Consider the following 18,319-nt stretch of genomic DNA (forward strand, 5'->3'; position numbering starts at 1 on the left):
TTTATATGGGGACCCCCAATTCATTTCCAACCAACTCAGGAAGGAATCTGTATGTTCTCCCCGTGATATAAGATTGTAAGCTTGCTGGGGCAGAGATTGACAGTAATTATTAATTATATGGTATAAGCAGTGCATTGAATATATTGGGATTTGAATGATTAACCTGTAAGATATATCTTTATAAATAGCACTAATTAAAGTTATCAGTTACATGATTGGCTAGTGAGGTGCTTTGTGTCATGTGACTTACAGAAAGTTGTTATAAAATAAAGGCAGTTCAGGGTTTAGGCACCAGAGCTCAGTCTACTTTGTGCTCCTTTAACTGTTTAGCAGTTGTTGTATTTTATGAGGCTGTGCATGGGGGAGGATGATGGGAGTTGTAGTAGAACAAGTGGTGGAAGGTGCAGGTCAGACATCTTATTACTGTGTATTGTACGGCCGCTGAGCCTCTGAGCTGCTACAGGAACTGCACTCTATGATATATACACTCTCCTCACTTCCTGGTTTTTTAGGCAAGTTTAACAAAACAAAATTAAATAATTAACTGTTTTCTGCTCTTGTATTTCTCTTTTCTGTTGGTGAGCGTGTGGGCCCCATATATAACCCCCAGCAGGAGGGAAGCACAAGGGGAAGCACTAGGAAAAGCACTAGGGAAGCATTAGGGGAAACACTAAGGAAGCACTAGGATAAGCACTAGGGGAAACCCTCGGAGAAGCAGAAGGGGAAGCACTAGGGAAGTACTAGGGGAAAACCTTGGAGAAGCAGGAGGGGAAACACTAGGGATGCACTAGGTTAAGCACTGGGGGAAAGCACTAGGGAAGCACTAGCATAAGCCCTAGAGAAACATGAGGGAAGCACTAGGGGAAAAACCAGGATAAGCTCTAGGGGAAGCTCTTTGTAAGCACTAGGATAAGCACTATGGGAAACACTTGGAGAACCAGGAGGGGAAGCACTAGGGACGCGCTAGGTTAAGCACTGGGGGGAAGCACTAGCATAAGCCCTAGGGAAACATGAGGGAAGCACTAGGGGAAAGAATAGGATATGCACTAGGGGAAGCTCTAGGGAAGCACTAGGATAAGCACTTTGGGGAACACTTGGGGAAGCACTAGGAAAGCACTGGGAGAAGCACTATGGGAAGTACTTGAAGAAGCAGGATTGGAAGCACTAGGAGAAACACTATGGGAAGTACTTGAAGAAACAGGAGGGGAAGCACTAGGGGAAGCTCAAGGGGAAACACAAGGGGGAACAGTAGGAGAAGCACTGAGGGAAAGCACTAGGGGGAGCCCTAGGGAAGCACTGGGGGAAAGACTAGGATGAGCACTAGGGGAAGCTCTAGGGAACCACTAGGAGAAACACGAGGGATGCACAATCACTAGGGGAAACACTAGGGATGCACAATCACTAGGGAAGCACTAGGAGAAGCTCAAGGGGAAACACAAGGGAAAGCACAATGGGACACACTAGGGAAGCACTAGGGGAAGCACGAGGGGGAAAGAACCAGTGAAGCACAAGGGAAAGCACTAGGGGAAGCTCAAAGGGAAACACAAGGGAAAGCACTAGGGCAAAAACTAGGAAAAGCACTAGGGAAGCAAAAGGGGAAACAATAGGGGAAGCATTAGGGGAAGCAATTGGGGAAGCAGTTGGGAATTAGTAGGGAAATATACAGGAACTCACTAGGAAAGCACTAGGGAAACCACTGGGGGAAGCAATTGGGGAAACATTAGGGGAAGCAATAAGGAAGCACTAGGGGGAAGCAAAAGGGGAAACAATAGGGGAAGCAGACCCTGCCAGTATAATAGGGGAAGCAACATTGCCAGTCTTGGGCTGCTCAAGAAAGTCAATCAAGTGAGTCCTAATAGCTTCATTTTCTGAAGGAATTTCTCCTAACACCACTGAATTCCAAGCACTTCCTTGTTCCTGTCTAATGTATCTGCAGGGGAGACAATCTGGATCAGTACTCAAAATAGGCAGAATATGGAGAGGATGAATATAAATGAGACATTTCCCAGAATCCTTAGCATAATAACAGCTGCTAATTTACATAAAATGCAACAACATCGCCAAAATACACGCGCTGCATCGGCTTTGTGACTCATAGGGGAAACGCTGAATGAGACTTCAATTATCCCGTATGTTCCCTGAACACAAACAGATTGGGAGCTGCAGAGAGAGGCAGTCGCACCACAGAGTAACAGCAAAGCAGTCCCTGCAGTATGGGGGATAAAGGCAGTGACATCAGCAGCACATTCTGCATGGATTTAAAGGGGAAATAACCACTATACTTATATTAATGTTATTTAAACAGCTATATCCTTTGACAGTACAGTATGAGGGTATAGCTTATTGTGTGCCCAGAACATTCCTTCTCTGTATATTTGTATTTATACATATGGGAGGAGGAGGTGCCATATTGATTCCCTTAGACAGTACAGTATGAGGGTATAGCTTATTGTGTGCCCAGAACATTCCTTCTCTGTATATTTGTATTTATACATATGGGAGGAGGAGGTGCCATATTGATTCCCCTAGACAGTACAGTATGAGGGTATAGCTTATTGTGTGCCCAGAACATTCCTTCTCTGTATATTTGTATTTATACATATGGGAGGAGGGAGGTGCCATATTGATTCCCTTAGACAGTACAGTATGAGGGTATAGCTTATTGTGTGCCCAGAACATTCCTTCTCTGTATATTTGTATTTATACATATGGGAGGAGGAGGTGCCATATTGATTGCCTTAGACAGTACAGTATGAGGGTATAGCTTATTGTGTGCCCAGAACATTCCCTCTCTGTATATTTGTATTTATACATATGGGAGGAGGAGGTGCCATATTGATTCCCTTAGACAGTACAGTATGAGGGTATAGCTTATTGTGTGCCCAGAACATTCCTTCTCTGTATATTTGTATTTATACATATGGGAGGAGGAGGTGCCATATTGATTCCCTTAGACAGTACAGTATGAGGGTATAGCTTATTGTGTGCCCAGAACATTCCTTCTCTGTATATTTGTATTTATACATATGGGAGGAGGAGGTGCCATATTGATTCCCTTAGACAGTACAGTATGAGGGTATAGCTTATTGTGTGCCCAGAACATTCCTTCTCTGTATATTTGTATTTATACATATGGGAGGAGGAGGTGCCATATTGATTGCCTTAGACAGTACAGTATGAGGGTATAGCTTATTGTGTGCCCAGAACATTCCCTCTCTGTATATTTGTATTTATACATATGGGAGGAGGAGGTGCCATATTGATTCCCTTAGACAGTACAGTATGAGGGTATAGCTTATTGTGTGCCCAGAACATTCCTTCTCTGTATATTTGTATTTATACATATGGGAGGAGGTGCCATATTGATTCCCTTAGACAGTACAGTATGAGGGTATAGCTTATTGTGTGCCCAGAACATTCCTTCTCTGCGGGAGACGAGCCAACTGATATTGGCAGAAGACTTGGATATAGGTTGGTTCGTTGATTGGACTGGCTGGAAAATTTTGATTGGGCACCTTTGAAAGGCACCCGAATATCGGCCATTGTTAGTGCTGAATCGTCAGATACAGTAGAATTCTATTGTTTTTATCTTTATATTAGTTCATTTCTCAGGGGTGAATGGAATGGGGGGAGGGGAATGCTGTGGGTCTGTAGGGAGACAGGGGGGAGTTGTACTAGTGAGTGAGTCTGTGATGTTTGTCTGTACCAGCAGGTGGCGCTGCAGGACACACACTGAGCTACAGGCTGGAATGACAGGACATTGGGATTGATTTGCAGATAATTAGTCGTGTGCTCAGGGTCTGGTTCTGCAGCTCCAGTGTCACATACAGAGAGTAAGAAACTGCTGTGTCAGTAGTGGGGTCTTTTCATGCACTCGATTTGTTTCCTGCTGAGCGTAATCTGCACAATGTACCCCTGGGGTATATCAGACACACAGGAATCCAGGGTGGGCGCAAACAGAAGGTTTAGTTTGGGAGACAGCGGAGTGGGAAGTGCGGGGGGAGCAGAGGGGGAGACAGCGGAGTGGGGGCAGGGATCCCCTGACATTCTCCAGTTCTGTTCTATGGGTGAGGGTCAGACATGTTACAGATCCAGTCGTACCCTGAGTAGAAACCAGGGACCAATCAGATTTGCTCTTCTCCATCTTCCATCAGAGGTTTCAGTGTTGGGACAAGGATAGAGATAAAGAACATTTGGTGCTTTTTACCTATTTCCCCACAGCTTCTAAACTACTCCTGGTATATTGTGTCAGTCATTCCTGCAAACCCTCTGATTGGATCTTCATTCATATATAACCCCCAGCTTACAACCAGTAATACATGTTCAACTGCCCTCTGATCCCAACAGCTTGCAATCTAGAGCAGCTCAGATCTTGATTGGGTAATTTTAGTGTTTCAGCCTTTGGTCCCTCCCCCCACAAACACCCAAACACAGAATGTATAGACTTGGGGGTACTTATGGGTAAAACAGTTACTGTAACAACTAATGCCAATCAGTCAGTAATGTTTTGTATTAATGGGGATTCACTGGAAAACGTGGTCATTCCTCCACTGCACTGATGTTCCCTCATCTGGAATATGTCAATCAATTTCTGCTCCCACTGCTCAATGGGGAAAGTACAGAGAAGAACAACTAAGCTGATAAAGGGAATGGGAGGGATCAGTTATGGGGAAAGACAAGTTGGGATTGGTTACACTGGAGAAGAGACAGTTAAGGGGGATATGATCACTATATATAAATATATAAGGGGATATGATCACTATATATAAATATATAAGGGGATATGATCACTATATATAAATATATAAGGGGATATGATCACTATATATAAATATATAAGGGGATATGATCACTATATATAAATATATAAGGGGGATATGATCACTATATATAAATATATAAGGGGGATATGATCACTATATATAAATATATAAGGGGATATGATCACTATATATAAATATATAAGGGGATATGATCACTATATATAAATATATAAGGGGGATATGATCACTATATATAAATATATAAGGGGGATATGATCACTATATATAAATATATAAGGGGATATGATCACTATATATAAATATATAAGGGGATATGATCAGTATATATAAATATATAAGGGGATATGATCAGTATATATAAATATATAAGGGGGATATGATCACTATATATAAATATATAAGGGGGATATGATCACTATATATAAATATATAAGGGGGATATGATCACTATATATAAATATATAAGGGGGATATGATCACTATATATAAATATATAAGGGGATATGATCACTATATATAAATATATAAGGGGGATATGATCACTATATATAAATATATAAGGGGATATGATCACTATATATAAATATATAAGGGGATATGATCACTATATATAAATATATAAGGGGATATGATCACTATATATAAATATATAACGGGATATGATCACTATATATAAATATATAAAGGGGATATGATCACTATATATAAATATATAAAGGGGGACAGTAATGAAATAGAGAAAGTACATAGATTTGATTATAATTGAATCCATGGGAGATGGCCTTTCCGTAATTCTGAGCTTTCTGGATAATAGGTTTGTGGATAACGGATGCCATACCAGTACAAGGAAGGGTCGAATGCCTGTTTAAGAAAGGAGAAAATACAGGGTTACTGGAATATGACAGTGTATAGCAGGTTCAGTTTATTGGAGCATTTAGGAGGATGTATAGTGACTATATAGTTGTGGATTTATAACATGTATTTAGTGCAAATAATAATGTCTGATTGGTGCTGCTGAGCTGATTGTGTGTAATGACCTTGTATAGGACACGTGACAGGTAACGCAGCCCTTGCACTAAATTATAGATGAAATGCTGTTTAAGCACAGAATTAGTTGTGTGTAAGTGTGTATATGTGTAGTTGTGTATATGTGCAAGTGTGTATATGTGTGAGTTTGTATATGTGTGTGAGGGGATCTGATGACATGAGCGGAGAGACAGCCGGGCCCTGAGATTTCCAATACAGAGGCACAAATATCCCCTGAGCAGTGGAGGAGCAGTAGCCTGAAAGGAACATGGAGGCAATGGTGTTATTGTGAGTTCACAGGCGTGTGATTGTAAGAGGGGAGAAGTGTAGGACACAGGGATAGGTGTAAATGTGAAGATGGGGTGTGAAAATCAGACAAGGACATGTGTGTAAGAAGTGTGTGAGTAAATACAGTGAGTGTGACACAGGGGAGTGTGTGAGTAAATACAGTGAGTGTGACACGGGGGAGTGTGTGAGTAAATACAGTGAGTGTGACACGGGGGAGTGTGTGAGTAAATACAGTGAGTGTGACACAGGGGAGTGTGTGAGTAAATACAGTGAGTGTGACACAGGGGAGTGTGTGAGTAAATACAGTGAGTGTGACACAGGGGAGTGTGTGAGTAAATACAGTGAGTGTGACACGGGGGAGTGTGTGAGTAAATACAGTGAGTGTGATACAGGGGAGTGTGTGAGTAAATACAGTGAGTGTGACACAGGGGAGTGTGTGAGTAAATACAGTGAGTGTGACACGGGGGAGTGTGTGAGTAAATACAGTGAGTGTGACACGGGGGAGTGTGTGTGTAAATACAGTGAGTGTGACACGGGGGAGTGTGTGAGTAAATACAGTGAGTGTGACACGGGGGAGTGTGTGAGTAAATACAGTGAGTGTGACACAGGGAAGTGTGTGAGTAAATACAGTGAGTGTGACACAGGGAAGTGTGTGAGTAAATACAGTGAGTGTGACACAGGGAAGTGTGTGAGTAAATACAGTGAGTGTGACACAGGGAAGTGTGTGAGTAAATACAGTGAGTGTGACACAGGGAAGTGTGTGAGTAAATACAGTGAGTGTGACACAGGGAAGTGTGTGAGTAAATACAGTGAGTGTGACACAGGGAAGTGTGTGAGTAAATACAGTGAGTGTGACACGGGGGAGTGTGTGAGTAAATACAGTGAGTGTGACACGGGGGAGTGTGTGAGTAAATACAGTGAGTGTGACACGGGGGAATGTGTGAGTAAATACAGTGAGTGTGACACAGGGGAGTGTGTGAGTAAATACAGTGAGTGTGACACAGGGAAGTGTGTGAGTAAATACAGTGAGTGTGACACAGGGAAGTGTGTGAGTAAATACAGTGAGTGTGACACGGGGGAGTGTGTGAGTAAATACAGTGAGTGTGACACGGGGGAGTGTGTGAGTAAATACAGTGAGTGTGACACGGGGGAATGTGTGAGTAAATACAGTGAGTGTGACACAGGGAAGTGTGTGTGTAAATACAGTGAGTGTGATACAGGGGAGTGTGTGAGTAAATACAGTGAGTGTGACACAGGGAAGTGTGTGAGTAAATACAGTGAGTGTGACACAGGGGAGTGTGTGAGTAAATACAGTGAGTGTGACACAGGGGAGTGTGTGTGTAAATACAGTGAGTGTGACACAGGGAAGTGTGTGTGTAAATACAGTGAGTGTGATACAGGGGAGTGTGTGAGTAAATACAGTGAGTGTGACACAGGGAAGTGTGTGAGTAAATACAGTGAGTGTGACACAGGGGAGTGTGTGAGTAAATACAGTGAGTGTGACACAGGGGAGTGTGTGTGTAAATACAGTGAGTGTGACACGGGGGAGTGTGTGAGTAAATACAGTGAGTGTGATACAGGGGAGTGTGTGAGTAAATACAGTGAGTGTGATACAGGGGAGTGTGTGAGTAAATACAGTGAGTGTGATACAGGGGAGTGTGTGAGTAAATACAGTGAGTGTGACACAGGGGAGTGTGTGAGTAAATACAGTGAGTGTGACACAGGGGAGTGTGTGTGTAAATACAGTGAGTGTGACATTGGGGAGTGTGTGAGTAAATACAGTGAGTGTGACACGGGGAAGTGTGTGAGTAAATACAGTGAGTGTGACACGGGGGAGTGTGTGAGTAAATACAGTGAGTGTGATACAGGGGAGTGTGTGAGTAAATACAGTGAGTGTGATACAGGGGAGTGTGTGAGTAAATACAGTGAGTGTGATACAGGGGAGTGTGTGAGTAAATACAGTGAGTGTGACACAGGGAAGTGTGTGAGTAAATACAGTGAGTGTGACACAGGGGAGTGTGTGAGTAAATACAGTGAGTGTGACACGGGGGAGTGTGTGAGTAAATACAGTGAGTGTGACACAGGGAAGTGTGTGAGTAAATACAGTGAGTGTGACACGGGGGAGTGTGTGAGTAAATACAGTGAGTGTGACACGGGGGAGTGTGTGAGTAAATACAGTGAGTGTGACACGGGGGAGTGTGTGAGTAAATACAGTGATTGTGACACGGGGGAGTGTGTGAGTAAATACAGTGAGTGTGACACGGGGGAGTGTGTGAGTAAATACAGTGAGTGTGACACAGGGAAGTGTGTGAGTAAATACAGTGAGTGTGACACGGGGGAATGTGTGAGTAAATACAGTGAGTGTGACACAGGGAAGTGTGTGTGTAAATACAGTGAGTGTGATACAGGGGAGTGTGTGAGTAAATACAGTGAGTGTGACACAGGGAAGTGTGTGAGTAAATACAGTGAGTGTGACACAGGGGAGTGTGTGAGTAAATACAGTGAGTGTGACACAGGGGAGTGTGTGTGTAAATACAGTGAGTGTGACACGGGGGAGTGTGTGAGTAAATACAGTGAGTGTGATACAGGGGAGTGTGTGAGTAAATACAGTGAGTGTGATACAGGGGAGTGTGTGAGTAAATACAGTGAGTGTGATACAGGGGAGTGTGTGAGTAAATACAGTGAGTGTGATACAGGGGAGTGTGTGAGTAAATACAGTGAGTGTGACACAGGGGAGTGTGTGAGTAAATACAGTGATTGTGACACAGGGGAGTGTGTGAGTAAATACAGTGAGTGTGACACAGGGGAGTGTGTGTGTAAATACAGTGATTGTGACACAGGGGAGTGTGTGTGTAAATACAGTGAGTGTGATACAGGGGAGTGTGTGTGTAAATACAGTGATTGTGACACAGGGGAGTGTGTGAGTAAATACAGTGAGTGTGATACAGGGGAGTGTGTGTGTAAATACAGTGAGTGTGATACAGGGGAGTGTGTGTGTAAATACAGTGAGTGTGACACAGGGGAGTGTGTGAGTAAATACAGTGAGTGTGACACAGGGGAGTGTGTGTGTAAATACAGTGAGTGTGACATTGGGGAGTGTGTGAGTAAATACAGTGAGTGTGACACGGGGAAGTGTGTGAGTAAATACAGTGAGTGTGACACGGGGGAGTGTGTGAGTAAATACAGTGAGTGTGATACAGGGGAGTGTGTGAGTAAATACAGTGAGTGTGATACAGGGGAGTGTGTGAGTAAATACAGTGAGTGTGATACAGGGGAGTGTGTGAGTAAATACAGTGAGTGTGACACAGGGGAGTGTGTGAGTAAATACAGTGAGTGTGATACAGGGGAGTGTGTGAGTAAATACAGTGAGTGTGACACAGGGGAGTGTGTGAGTAAATACAGTGATTGTGACACAGGGGAGTGTGTGAGTAAATACAGTGAGTGTGACACAGGGGAGTGTGTGTGTAAATACAGTGATTGTGACACAGGGGAGTGTGTGTGTAAATACAGTGAGTGTGATACAGGGGAGTGTGTGTGTAAATACAGTGATTGTGACACAGGGGAGTGTGTGAGTAAATACAGTGAGTGTGATACAGGGGAGTGTGTGTGTAAATACAGTGAGTGTGATACAGGGGAGTGTGTGTGTAAATACAGTGATTGTGACACAGGGGAGTGTGTGAGTAAATACAGTGAGTGTGACACAGGGGAGTGTGTGTGTAAATACAGTGAGTGTGACATTGGGGAGTGTGTGAGTAAATACAGTGAGTGTGACACGGGGGAGTGTGTGAGTAAATACAGTGAGTGTGATACAGGGGAGTGTGTGAGTAAATACAGTAGTGTGATACAGGGGAGTGTGTGTGTAAATACAGTGAGTGTGATACAGGGGAGTGTGTGAGTAAATACAGTGAGTGTGATACAGGGGAGTGTGTGAGTAAATACAGTGATTGTGATACAGGGGAGTGTGTGAGTAAATACAGTGATTGTTATACAGGGGAGTGTGTGAGTAAATACAGTCAGTGTGATACAGGGGAGTGTGTGAGTAAATATAGTGAGTGTGATACAGGGGAGTGTGTGAGTAAATACAGTGAGTGTGACACAGGGAAGTGTGTGAGTAATACAGTGATGTGACCAGGGGAGTGTGTGAGTAATACAGTGAGTGTGACACAGGGGAGTGTGTGTGTAAATACAGTGAGTGTGATACAGGGGAGTGTGTGAGTAAATACAGTGATTGTGATACAGGGGAGTGTGTGAGTAAATACAGTGAGTGTGACACAGGGGAGTGTGTGTGTAAATACAGTGAGTGTGATACAGGGGAGTGTGTGAGTAAATACAGTGAGTGTGATACAGGGGAGTGTGTGAGTAAATACAGTGAGTGTGACACAGGGAAGTGTGTGAGTAAATACAGTGAGTGTGACACAGGGGAGTGTGTGAGTAAATACAGTGAGTGTGACACAGGGGAGTGTGTGTGTAAATACAGTGAGTGTGATACAGGGGAGTGTGTGAGTAAATACAGTGATTGTGATACAGGGGAGTGTGTGAGTAAATACAGTGAGTGTGACCACAGGGAGTGTGTGTAAATACAGTGAGTGTGATACAGGGGAGTGTGTGAGTAAATACAGTGATTGTGATACAGGGGAGTGTGTGAGTAAATAAGTGAGTGTGATAACAGGGGAGGTGTGGAGTAAATACAGTGAGTGTGACAGGGAAGTGTGTGAGTAAATACAGTGAGTGTGAACAGGGAGTGTGTGAGTAAATACAGTGAGTGTGACACAGGGAAGTGTGTGAGTAAATACAGTTGAGTGTGATACAGGGGAGTGTGTGAGTAAAATACAGTGATTGTGATACAGGGGAGTGTGGTGAGTAAAACAGTGAGTGTGATACAGGGGAGTGTGTGAGTAAATACAGTGAGTGTGATACAGGGAGTGTGTGAGTAAATACAGTGAGTGTGATACAGGGGAGTGTGTGAGTAAATACAGTGAGTGTGACACAGGGAAGTGGGTGTGAGTAAATACAGTGAGTGTGAACAGGGGAGTGTGTGAGTAAATACAGTGAGTGTGATACAGGGGAGTGTGGTGGAGTAAATAGTGAGTGTGATACAGGGGAGTGTTGTTGTAAATAAGTGAGGTGACACAGGGAAGTGTGTGAGTAAATACAGTGAGTGTGGACACAAGGGAAGTGTGTGAGTTAAATACAGTGAGTGTGATACCAGGGGAGTGTGTGAGTAAATACAGTGAGTGTGACAAGGGAGTGTGCTGAGTAAATACAGTGACGTGTGACACGGGGGAGTGTGTGGTTAATACATGAGTGTGATCACAGGCGAGTGTGTGGAGTAAATACAGTGATGTGACCACAGGGAGTGTTGTGAGTAAATAAGTTGAGTGTGACACAGGGGAAGTGTGTGAGTAAACTACAGTGAGTGTGAACACGGGGGGGGAGTGCCTGTGCCAGTAAATACAGTCTGCAGTGTGACACGGCGGGAGGTGTGAGTAAATACCAGGAGTGTATACAGGAAGTGTGTGAGTAAATACAGTGAAGTGTGCACAAGGAAGTGTGTGAGTAAATTCACAGTGAGTGTGACACGGACGGGAGTGCACACTACGCGCTCTGTCCAGAGACTAGTACAATACAGTGAGTGTGACACAGGGGAGTGTGTGAGTAAATAACAGTCGTCGTGACACAAGGGGGGTGGTGAGGTAAATACATGAGTGTGACGACAGGGCGAGTGTGTGAGTCTCAAATCTTACACGTGAGTTTGATACAAGGAAGGTGTGAAGTAAATAACCACCGTGAGTTGTGACACAGGGGCAGTGTTTGAGTAAATACAGTGAGTGTGACACGGGGCGGGAGGTGTGCAAGTAATAACAGTGAGTGTGACACAGGGAGTGTGTGAGTAATAATACATTGAGTGTCGTGATACAGGGAGTGTGTGATAGAATACAGTGAGTGTGGACACAGGGAAGTGTGTGAGTAAAATACACGTGCAGTGTGCATACAGATGGGAGTGCTGAGTCGAGACAATACCAGTGAGTGTGACACAGGGCGAAAGTGTGTGAGTAAATACATGAGTCGTGATACTAGGGGAGTGTGTAGTAAATACAGTGAGATTGTTATACAGGGGAGTCTGTGTGAGTAGCAATACAGTGAGTGTGACTACAGGGAGAGTGACACGTGTGTGAGTAAATACAGTGAGTGTAGATACAGGGGTGTGTGAGTACGATACAGTGAGTGTGATACAGGGGGAGTGTGTGAGTAAAATCACAGTGAGTGTGACACAGGGACGTGTGTGAGTAATACAGTGAGATGTGACACAGGGAGTGTTGTGAGTAAATACAGTGAGTGTGACACAGGGAAGTGTGTGAGTCAAAACAGTGAGTGTGACACAGGGAGTGTGTGAGTAAATACAGTGAGTGTGACACAGGGGAAGTTCTGTGAGTAAATACAGTGAGTGTGACACAGGGGCAAGCTGGTGAGTAAATACATGTGAGTGTACAGGGAGTACGTGATAAATACAAGTGAGTGTGTAAGCGTGTGAGTAAAATCACAGTGGAGTGTGACACATTGAGTGTGTGTACACGTGATGTGAGTCACGGGAGTATGTGAGTAAATACAGTGAGTGCACACAGGGGAAGTGTGTGATAAATACACGTGAGTGACACAGGGAGTGTGTGAGTAAATACAGTGAGTGTGACACAGGGGAGTGTGTGAGTAAATACAGTGAGTGTGACACAGGGAGTGTGTGAGTAAATACAGAGTGTGACACAGGGGAGTGTGTGAGTAAATACAGTGAGTGTGACACAGGGGAGTGTGTGAGTAAATACAGTGAGTGTGAACAGGGAGTGTGTGAGTAAATACAGTGAGTGTGACACAGGGAGTGTGTGTGAGTAAATACAGTGAGTGTGACACGGGGAGTGTGTGAGTAAATACAGTTTGAGTGTGACACAGGGAGTGTGTGAGTAAATACAGTGAGTGTGACACAGGGAAGTGTGTGAGTAAATACATGAGTGTGACACGGGGAGTGTGAGAAATACAGTGAGTGTGACAAGGAGTGTGGAGTAAATACAGTGAGTGGACACACGTGAGTAAATACAGTGAGTGTGACACGGGGGAGTGATGTGAGTAAATACAGTGAGTGTGACACAGGGGAGTGTGTGAGTAAATACAGTGAGTGTGACACAGGGGGAGTGTGTGAGTAACATACAGTGAGTGTGACACAGGGAGTGTGTGAAGTAAATACAGTGAGTGTGATACAAGGAAGTGTGTGAGTAAATACAGTGGAGTGTGACACAGGGGAGTGTGTGAGTAAATACAGTGAGTGTGACACGGGCGGAGTGTGTGAGTAATACAGTGAGTGTGACACAGGGGAGTGTTGTGAGTAAATACAGTGAGTGTGACACAGGGAAGTGTGTGAGTAAATACAGTGAGTGTGACACGGGGGAGTGTGTGAGTAAATACAGTGAGTGTGATACAAGGAAGTGTGTGAGTAAATACAGTGAGTGTGACACAAGGAAGTGTGTGAGTAAATACAGTGAGTGTGACACGGGGGAGTGTGTGAGTAAATACAGTGAGTGTGACACAGGGGAGTGTGTGAGTAAATACAGTGAGTGTGACACAGGGGAGTGTGTGAGTAAATACAGTGAGTGTGACACAGGGGAGTGTGTGAGTAAATACAGTGAGTGTGACACAGGGGAGTGTGTGAGTAAATACAGTGAGTGTGATACAAGGAAGTGTGTGAGTAAATACAGTGAGTGTGACACAGGGGAGTGTGTGAGTAAATACAGTGAGTGTGATACAGGGGAGTGTGTGAGTAAATACAGTGAGTGTGAGTAAATACAGTAGGTTTTGTGTAGTGACATCATTGGAGGGGAGAGGCTGCTGGAGGCACAGATGCTGCTGCTGTTACCATGGAGATGCAGTAGCCAATGAGGTGTGAGGGATGCTGAGGAAAGAAGGTGGGAGGGAGGCTGTGGCTCATTCATCCTTTCAGTTGGGGAGTCGCAGCGTCAGTGAGAGATTAAGCCGAGCCCTCCCTGCCCCCCCCCCAGCCTGTCGGATCCCTCCTGCCGCCCAACAAGAGTCGCCAGTCGGTGTCTGATCATGTGACACTGGGGCCCTCCTGCCGCTGCTGCTGTGGATCAGCCTGAATCAGTGAGTCGTGCGTAGTAACCCCCCGCAGCCACAGCCCGACCCGACCCCAGCATGGCCTGCAGGAGGTGTTACCTGTGAGTATCTCTTACTATTATTCTGCGGCCCTGGTGTGTGTGGGACAGACTGATGTCAGCCTCCAGCTGAGACTACAACTCCCAGCATGCCCCACTAACTCAGGCTTATGTCCATTCACACAATCAGCTCTGTGTCCTGAAGGGCATCACCTGGGGGGTATTTATTTGTCACTATCTGCCCACGTCATCACTTCAGCCCCATAAAGGGTTAATGTTTCCCACTGGGAAGAGAATATTAGACTGACCTTGTGGGTTTTATATTCCTCATTTCTCTTCCCCTGATAATGAGACAAGGGCAAATAATAATGAGATCCAGCTCTCACCCCCACTCATGTAATGCCCCCCCAAATCCTACTCTACATGCGCAAGATGCAGCCATTTTGTCTTGTTGTTATATGGGGGGGGGCACTGGGGGCCCATGTTATGTGTAATAAGCAGGATATGTATTGGCTGCTGGTGATCTGGTGTGTGTGCCGGGGATGCTGGGATTTGTAGTCCAACAACAGGAGGATGTGTCTCCATAGTGTTTAGCAGTGGAACCAACAATAACCTTGTACTGACCTGTCAATAACGGCTGAATGTGACCAATCACAGAGCAGTGGGGGGGGGGTTATTCAGAGGAAACCCAATGTGTCTCCTGTACTTACCCTTAAGGAACTGCCCTTGGTACAGGGGGCTACAGTCAGTGGATTCGGGGGGCACTGGAAGGACAATATTGTGTCTGTCTAATTGCCCTTGAGAGGGGCTGGAACCCAAGTTTGACAATCTCTGTCCCAGAGTATCAGGTGACTACAAATCCCAGCATGCACCATTCTGCCAGCCTTCTGGGAGATGTAGTTCTGCTGCGTGAACAGTTAATACCATTCTGCCCAATCATGAGAAATCTGCAGCTGTTTGGGTTGTTTCTATGAAGAACAGCAGAGTGGATATTCATTGGCCTGATTGGTGCACAGAGGGTTAATACCAGGATCTCTCGCTGACACTTCTGATCGGTTAAGACATTGGGAAATTTAATACTGAGGGTCCCCATGAGTCACATGACTGCTGAGTCTGTCTGTGGATAAGTCCCTTGTTAGTGACCCCGTGCTGACTGATTGGGGGTCCAGGCAGGTAAATAGAGACATATAATTCAGGTCTTCAAAATGTCTAGAGGTTGATCTGTCTTATCAATATTTATTGGAATTGTATAAGAATTAGGGTCTCATGGGGTCCCGTCCCCCCCACACAGAGCTGCAGGGTCTGATTTCTCTATAGTTACGCCCCTGGATACAGTGTATGAAGGGGACAGGGTCCATTATGGAACAATAGGGGTTAAACGGTGGTTATTTAAAGGGGAACTGACGTGAAAATGAAAATTTAATATAAGCTTCAGCATACTGAAACTTTCTAAATACAATCAATTAAATATTCTGCATTGTTTCTGAAATAATCAAGTTTATATTCACTATTCCTCTCTCAGCATCTGTTTCTCTTCATTCTCTCTTCATGCAGCAGTTGGGTGTCAGATATTCACTGACAGTTACATCCAATATATCTTATAGGGGGGCTCCTTTTGCCTAGAAGATGTATTAGAGATCACTCTATTAAACTCACCAGACATCATGTCTCTCTACATGCAGAATTTGTGCAAAAGGCAGTTATTTTGTTTGTACTGGAATCAGTTATTTGAGTGAGCTCTAATACATCTGCTAGGAAAGGAGCCCCCCTATAAGATATATTGGATCTAACTGTCAGTGAATATCTGACACCCAACTGCTGCATGAAGACAGAATGAAGAGAAACAGATGCTGAGAGAGGAATAGTGAATATAAACTTGATTATTTCAGAAACAATACAGAATATTTAATTGTATTTAGAAAGTTTCTTATTTCAGTAAGAGGAAACTTATATTAAATTAAGACCAGGACTATAAACAACAACTATAGCTCTCCCTGCTGTAAGATATCTCATTTAAAGGACAACTTTTGTTTGTCTTTGACTGCATTCCAGAGAGGATGTGATGTACCAGTCCTGCCCCCCTGGGGTGTATGGGGCAGATTTCGGAAGTTCCTGCGTTGCCCTTGATGTAGAATTAAAGTGACTTTCCACTGGTGGCTGTTTAGACTTTTTTAAAGGACAAGTGAGGAAGTGTGTCCTTTCTAGTCCCTGCCTAGCAGAGCTTGCAATCTAATTTTCGGATGAGAGGGGGGAGGGAGACTGATTGGCTTGTGAAAAGTGGAGGCTACATGTGCCTATTCTTGGCAAGTAAAACAAGGTCCCTCCAGTCATATTGCTTGGAAGTGTTTGTCATTTGTGTCATACCCTGCCACTGGGGGGCACTAATTCTCTGGGGCAGATACCATGTCTGTATTGTGGGAAGCAGTATGGCAACATAAATGCAGACCCTGTGGGACCCCTATATGAGAATTGTGAAGTGACGGAGTGCTCTGCACCCCCATATGTTGCCCATGGTGATAACGGTTGTGCTTAAAAGGCAACGCTCACTGATATAATCATGTTTTTTGTTATTCACAAACAGCCTCTGAGTGTTCTCCCTCAGCCTAACATTATATATCCTATATATATATATATATATCCTGCTGAATAGAACCCAACCATTCTGCTCTTCAGTAATGCAGCAGCTTGAGGCTGGGATCAGCCAATCAGAGCAGGGAAAATCTGTCAGTGACTCAAAGCATCAGTGTGGGCTGCAGACAGATAATGTTTGGTTGAGACACACAACTTGAAGTACCCCTGAGGGGAAGGGAAGCTTGTAATTAGTTAAGGTCCCTTTATATCATTCTTAGACCCCTTAACTCCCCCTTTAATTCGCTTCATTCCCACCAAGTGATTTCATTGCGGCACCATCTACTGCTGTGATTGGCTGAATTGCCTTTGGGGTGGATCGTGCCAGGCCCAGACCATGGGCTACTTTAACCCTGAGTGCAGATATGGAGCAAATACAGAACGTCACAATGGAGGCAAGGGCACCTCATCATGTGGGTAATTACTTCAGCGCTAGGCACATGGGAAACCCACACTTTATTGCTGAACTTGCAGTCTCTGCCCTTTTGTCCTTCTGATGTGTAACATTTAGTATTTGTACTGCTGGCTCAGCAGTTAGTGCTGGAGATGGGCAAGCTCAGGGCACGAGTTTAAAACGCGGCAGTGACGGAGGCTGAAGGAGCAAAAATATGTAGGATCTCAGGAGAGCTGGGGGTTTATAGTCCAGTCCAGTGATTCATTTACTTCCCCTTTAAACAGCCCCTTTAACCTTTTTTCTACTAGTGACTGTCAAATGCCATCAAGAAAATCTGACCCCACCCACCTTCATATGCCCCGGCCCCGCCTTCCAAGGGCAAACAAAAAACAAAACTGGGAAAATAATGTACAATGTGTCTCATCAGCAGTGGGATCTTAAAGGTACAGGACACCACTTATATAAATCTGGAGCATCATATCAAGGAGAAAGTCACCTAAAAAGTGTGTCTGTCCCTTTCTATTCTCTGCACTACTGGTTCTGACTCCTGATACAACTTCCCAATATCCATTCATTCCTCATTCTCACTGGGTTTATAGTTCTGTGTAACTGTCATTGTGTCTGTCCCTTTCTCTTCTCTGCACTGCTGCCTCTGACTCCTGATACAACTTCCCAATATCCATTCATTCCTCATTCTCACTGGGTTTATAGTTCTGTGTAACTGTCATTGTGTCTGTCCCTTTCTCTGCACTGCTGCTTCTGACTCCTGATACAACTTCCCAATATCCATTCATTCCTCATTCTCACTGGGTTTATAGTTCTGTGTAACTGTCATTGTGTCTGTCCCTTTCTGTGCACTGCTGCTTCTGACTCCTGATACAACTTCCCAATATCCATTCATTCCTCATTCTCACTGGGTTTATAGTTCTGTGTAACTGTCATTGTGTCTGCCCCTTTCTCTTCTCTGCACTGCTGCCTCTGACTCCTGATACAACTTCCCAATATCCATTCATTCCTCATTCTCACTGGGTTTATAGTTCTGT

General features: G+C 44.4%; 1 protein-coding gene across 6 annotated transcripts in view; it reads left to right on the plus strand.

The window, feature by feature from the left end:
• LOC108704412 (IQ motif and SEC7 domain-containing protein 1) overlaps nt 1-18,319 on the plus strand; it is a 140,408-nt gene that overhangs the window by 52,385 nt on the left and 69,704 nt on the right. The window contains exon 1 of one of the 6 annotated variants that reach the window (XM_041561878.1): nt 14,103-14,317. The exons of 4 other annotated variants lie outside the window; for them this stretch is intronic. In XM_041561878.1, the coding sequence (XP_041417812.1) occupies nt 14,295-14,317 (23 nt within the window). In that variant the 5' untranslated portion in view covers nt 14,103-14,294. Of the gene's footprint in view, nt 1-14,102; nt 14,318-18,319 lie in introns of those variants that run through there. One more of the 6 variants, XM_041561879.1, reaches the window with a different exon arrangement.

This window comes from Xenopus laevis, chromosome 4S (assembly GCF_017654675.1).
Source record: "Xenopus laevis strain J_2021 chromosome 4S, Xenopus_laevis_v10.1, whole genome shotgun sequence".
In the NCBI taxonomy this organism is placed as follows: Eukaryota; Metazoa; Chordata; class Amphibia; order Anura; family Pipidae; genus Xenopus; species Xenopus laevis.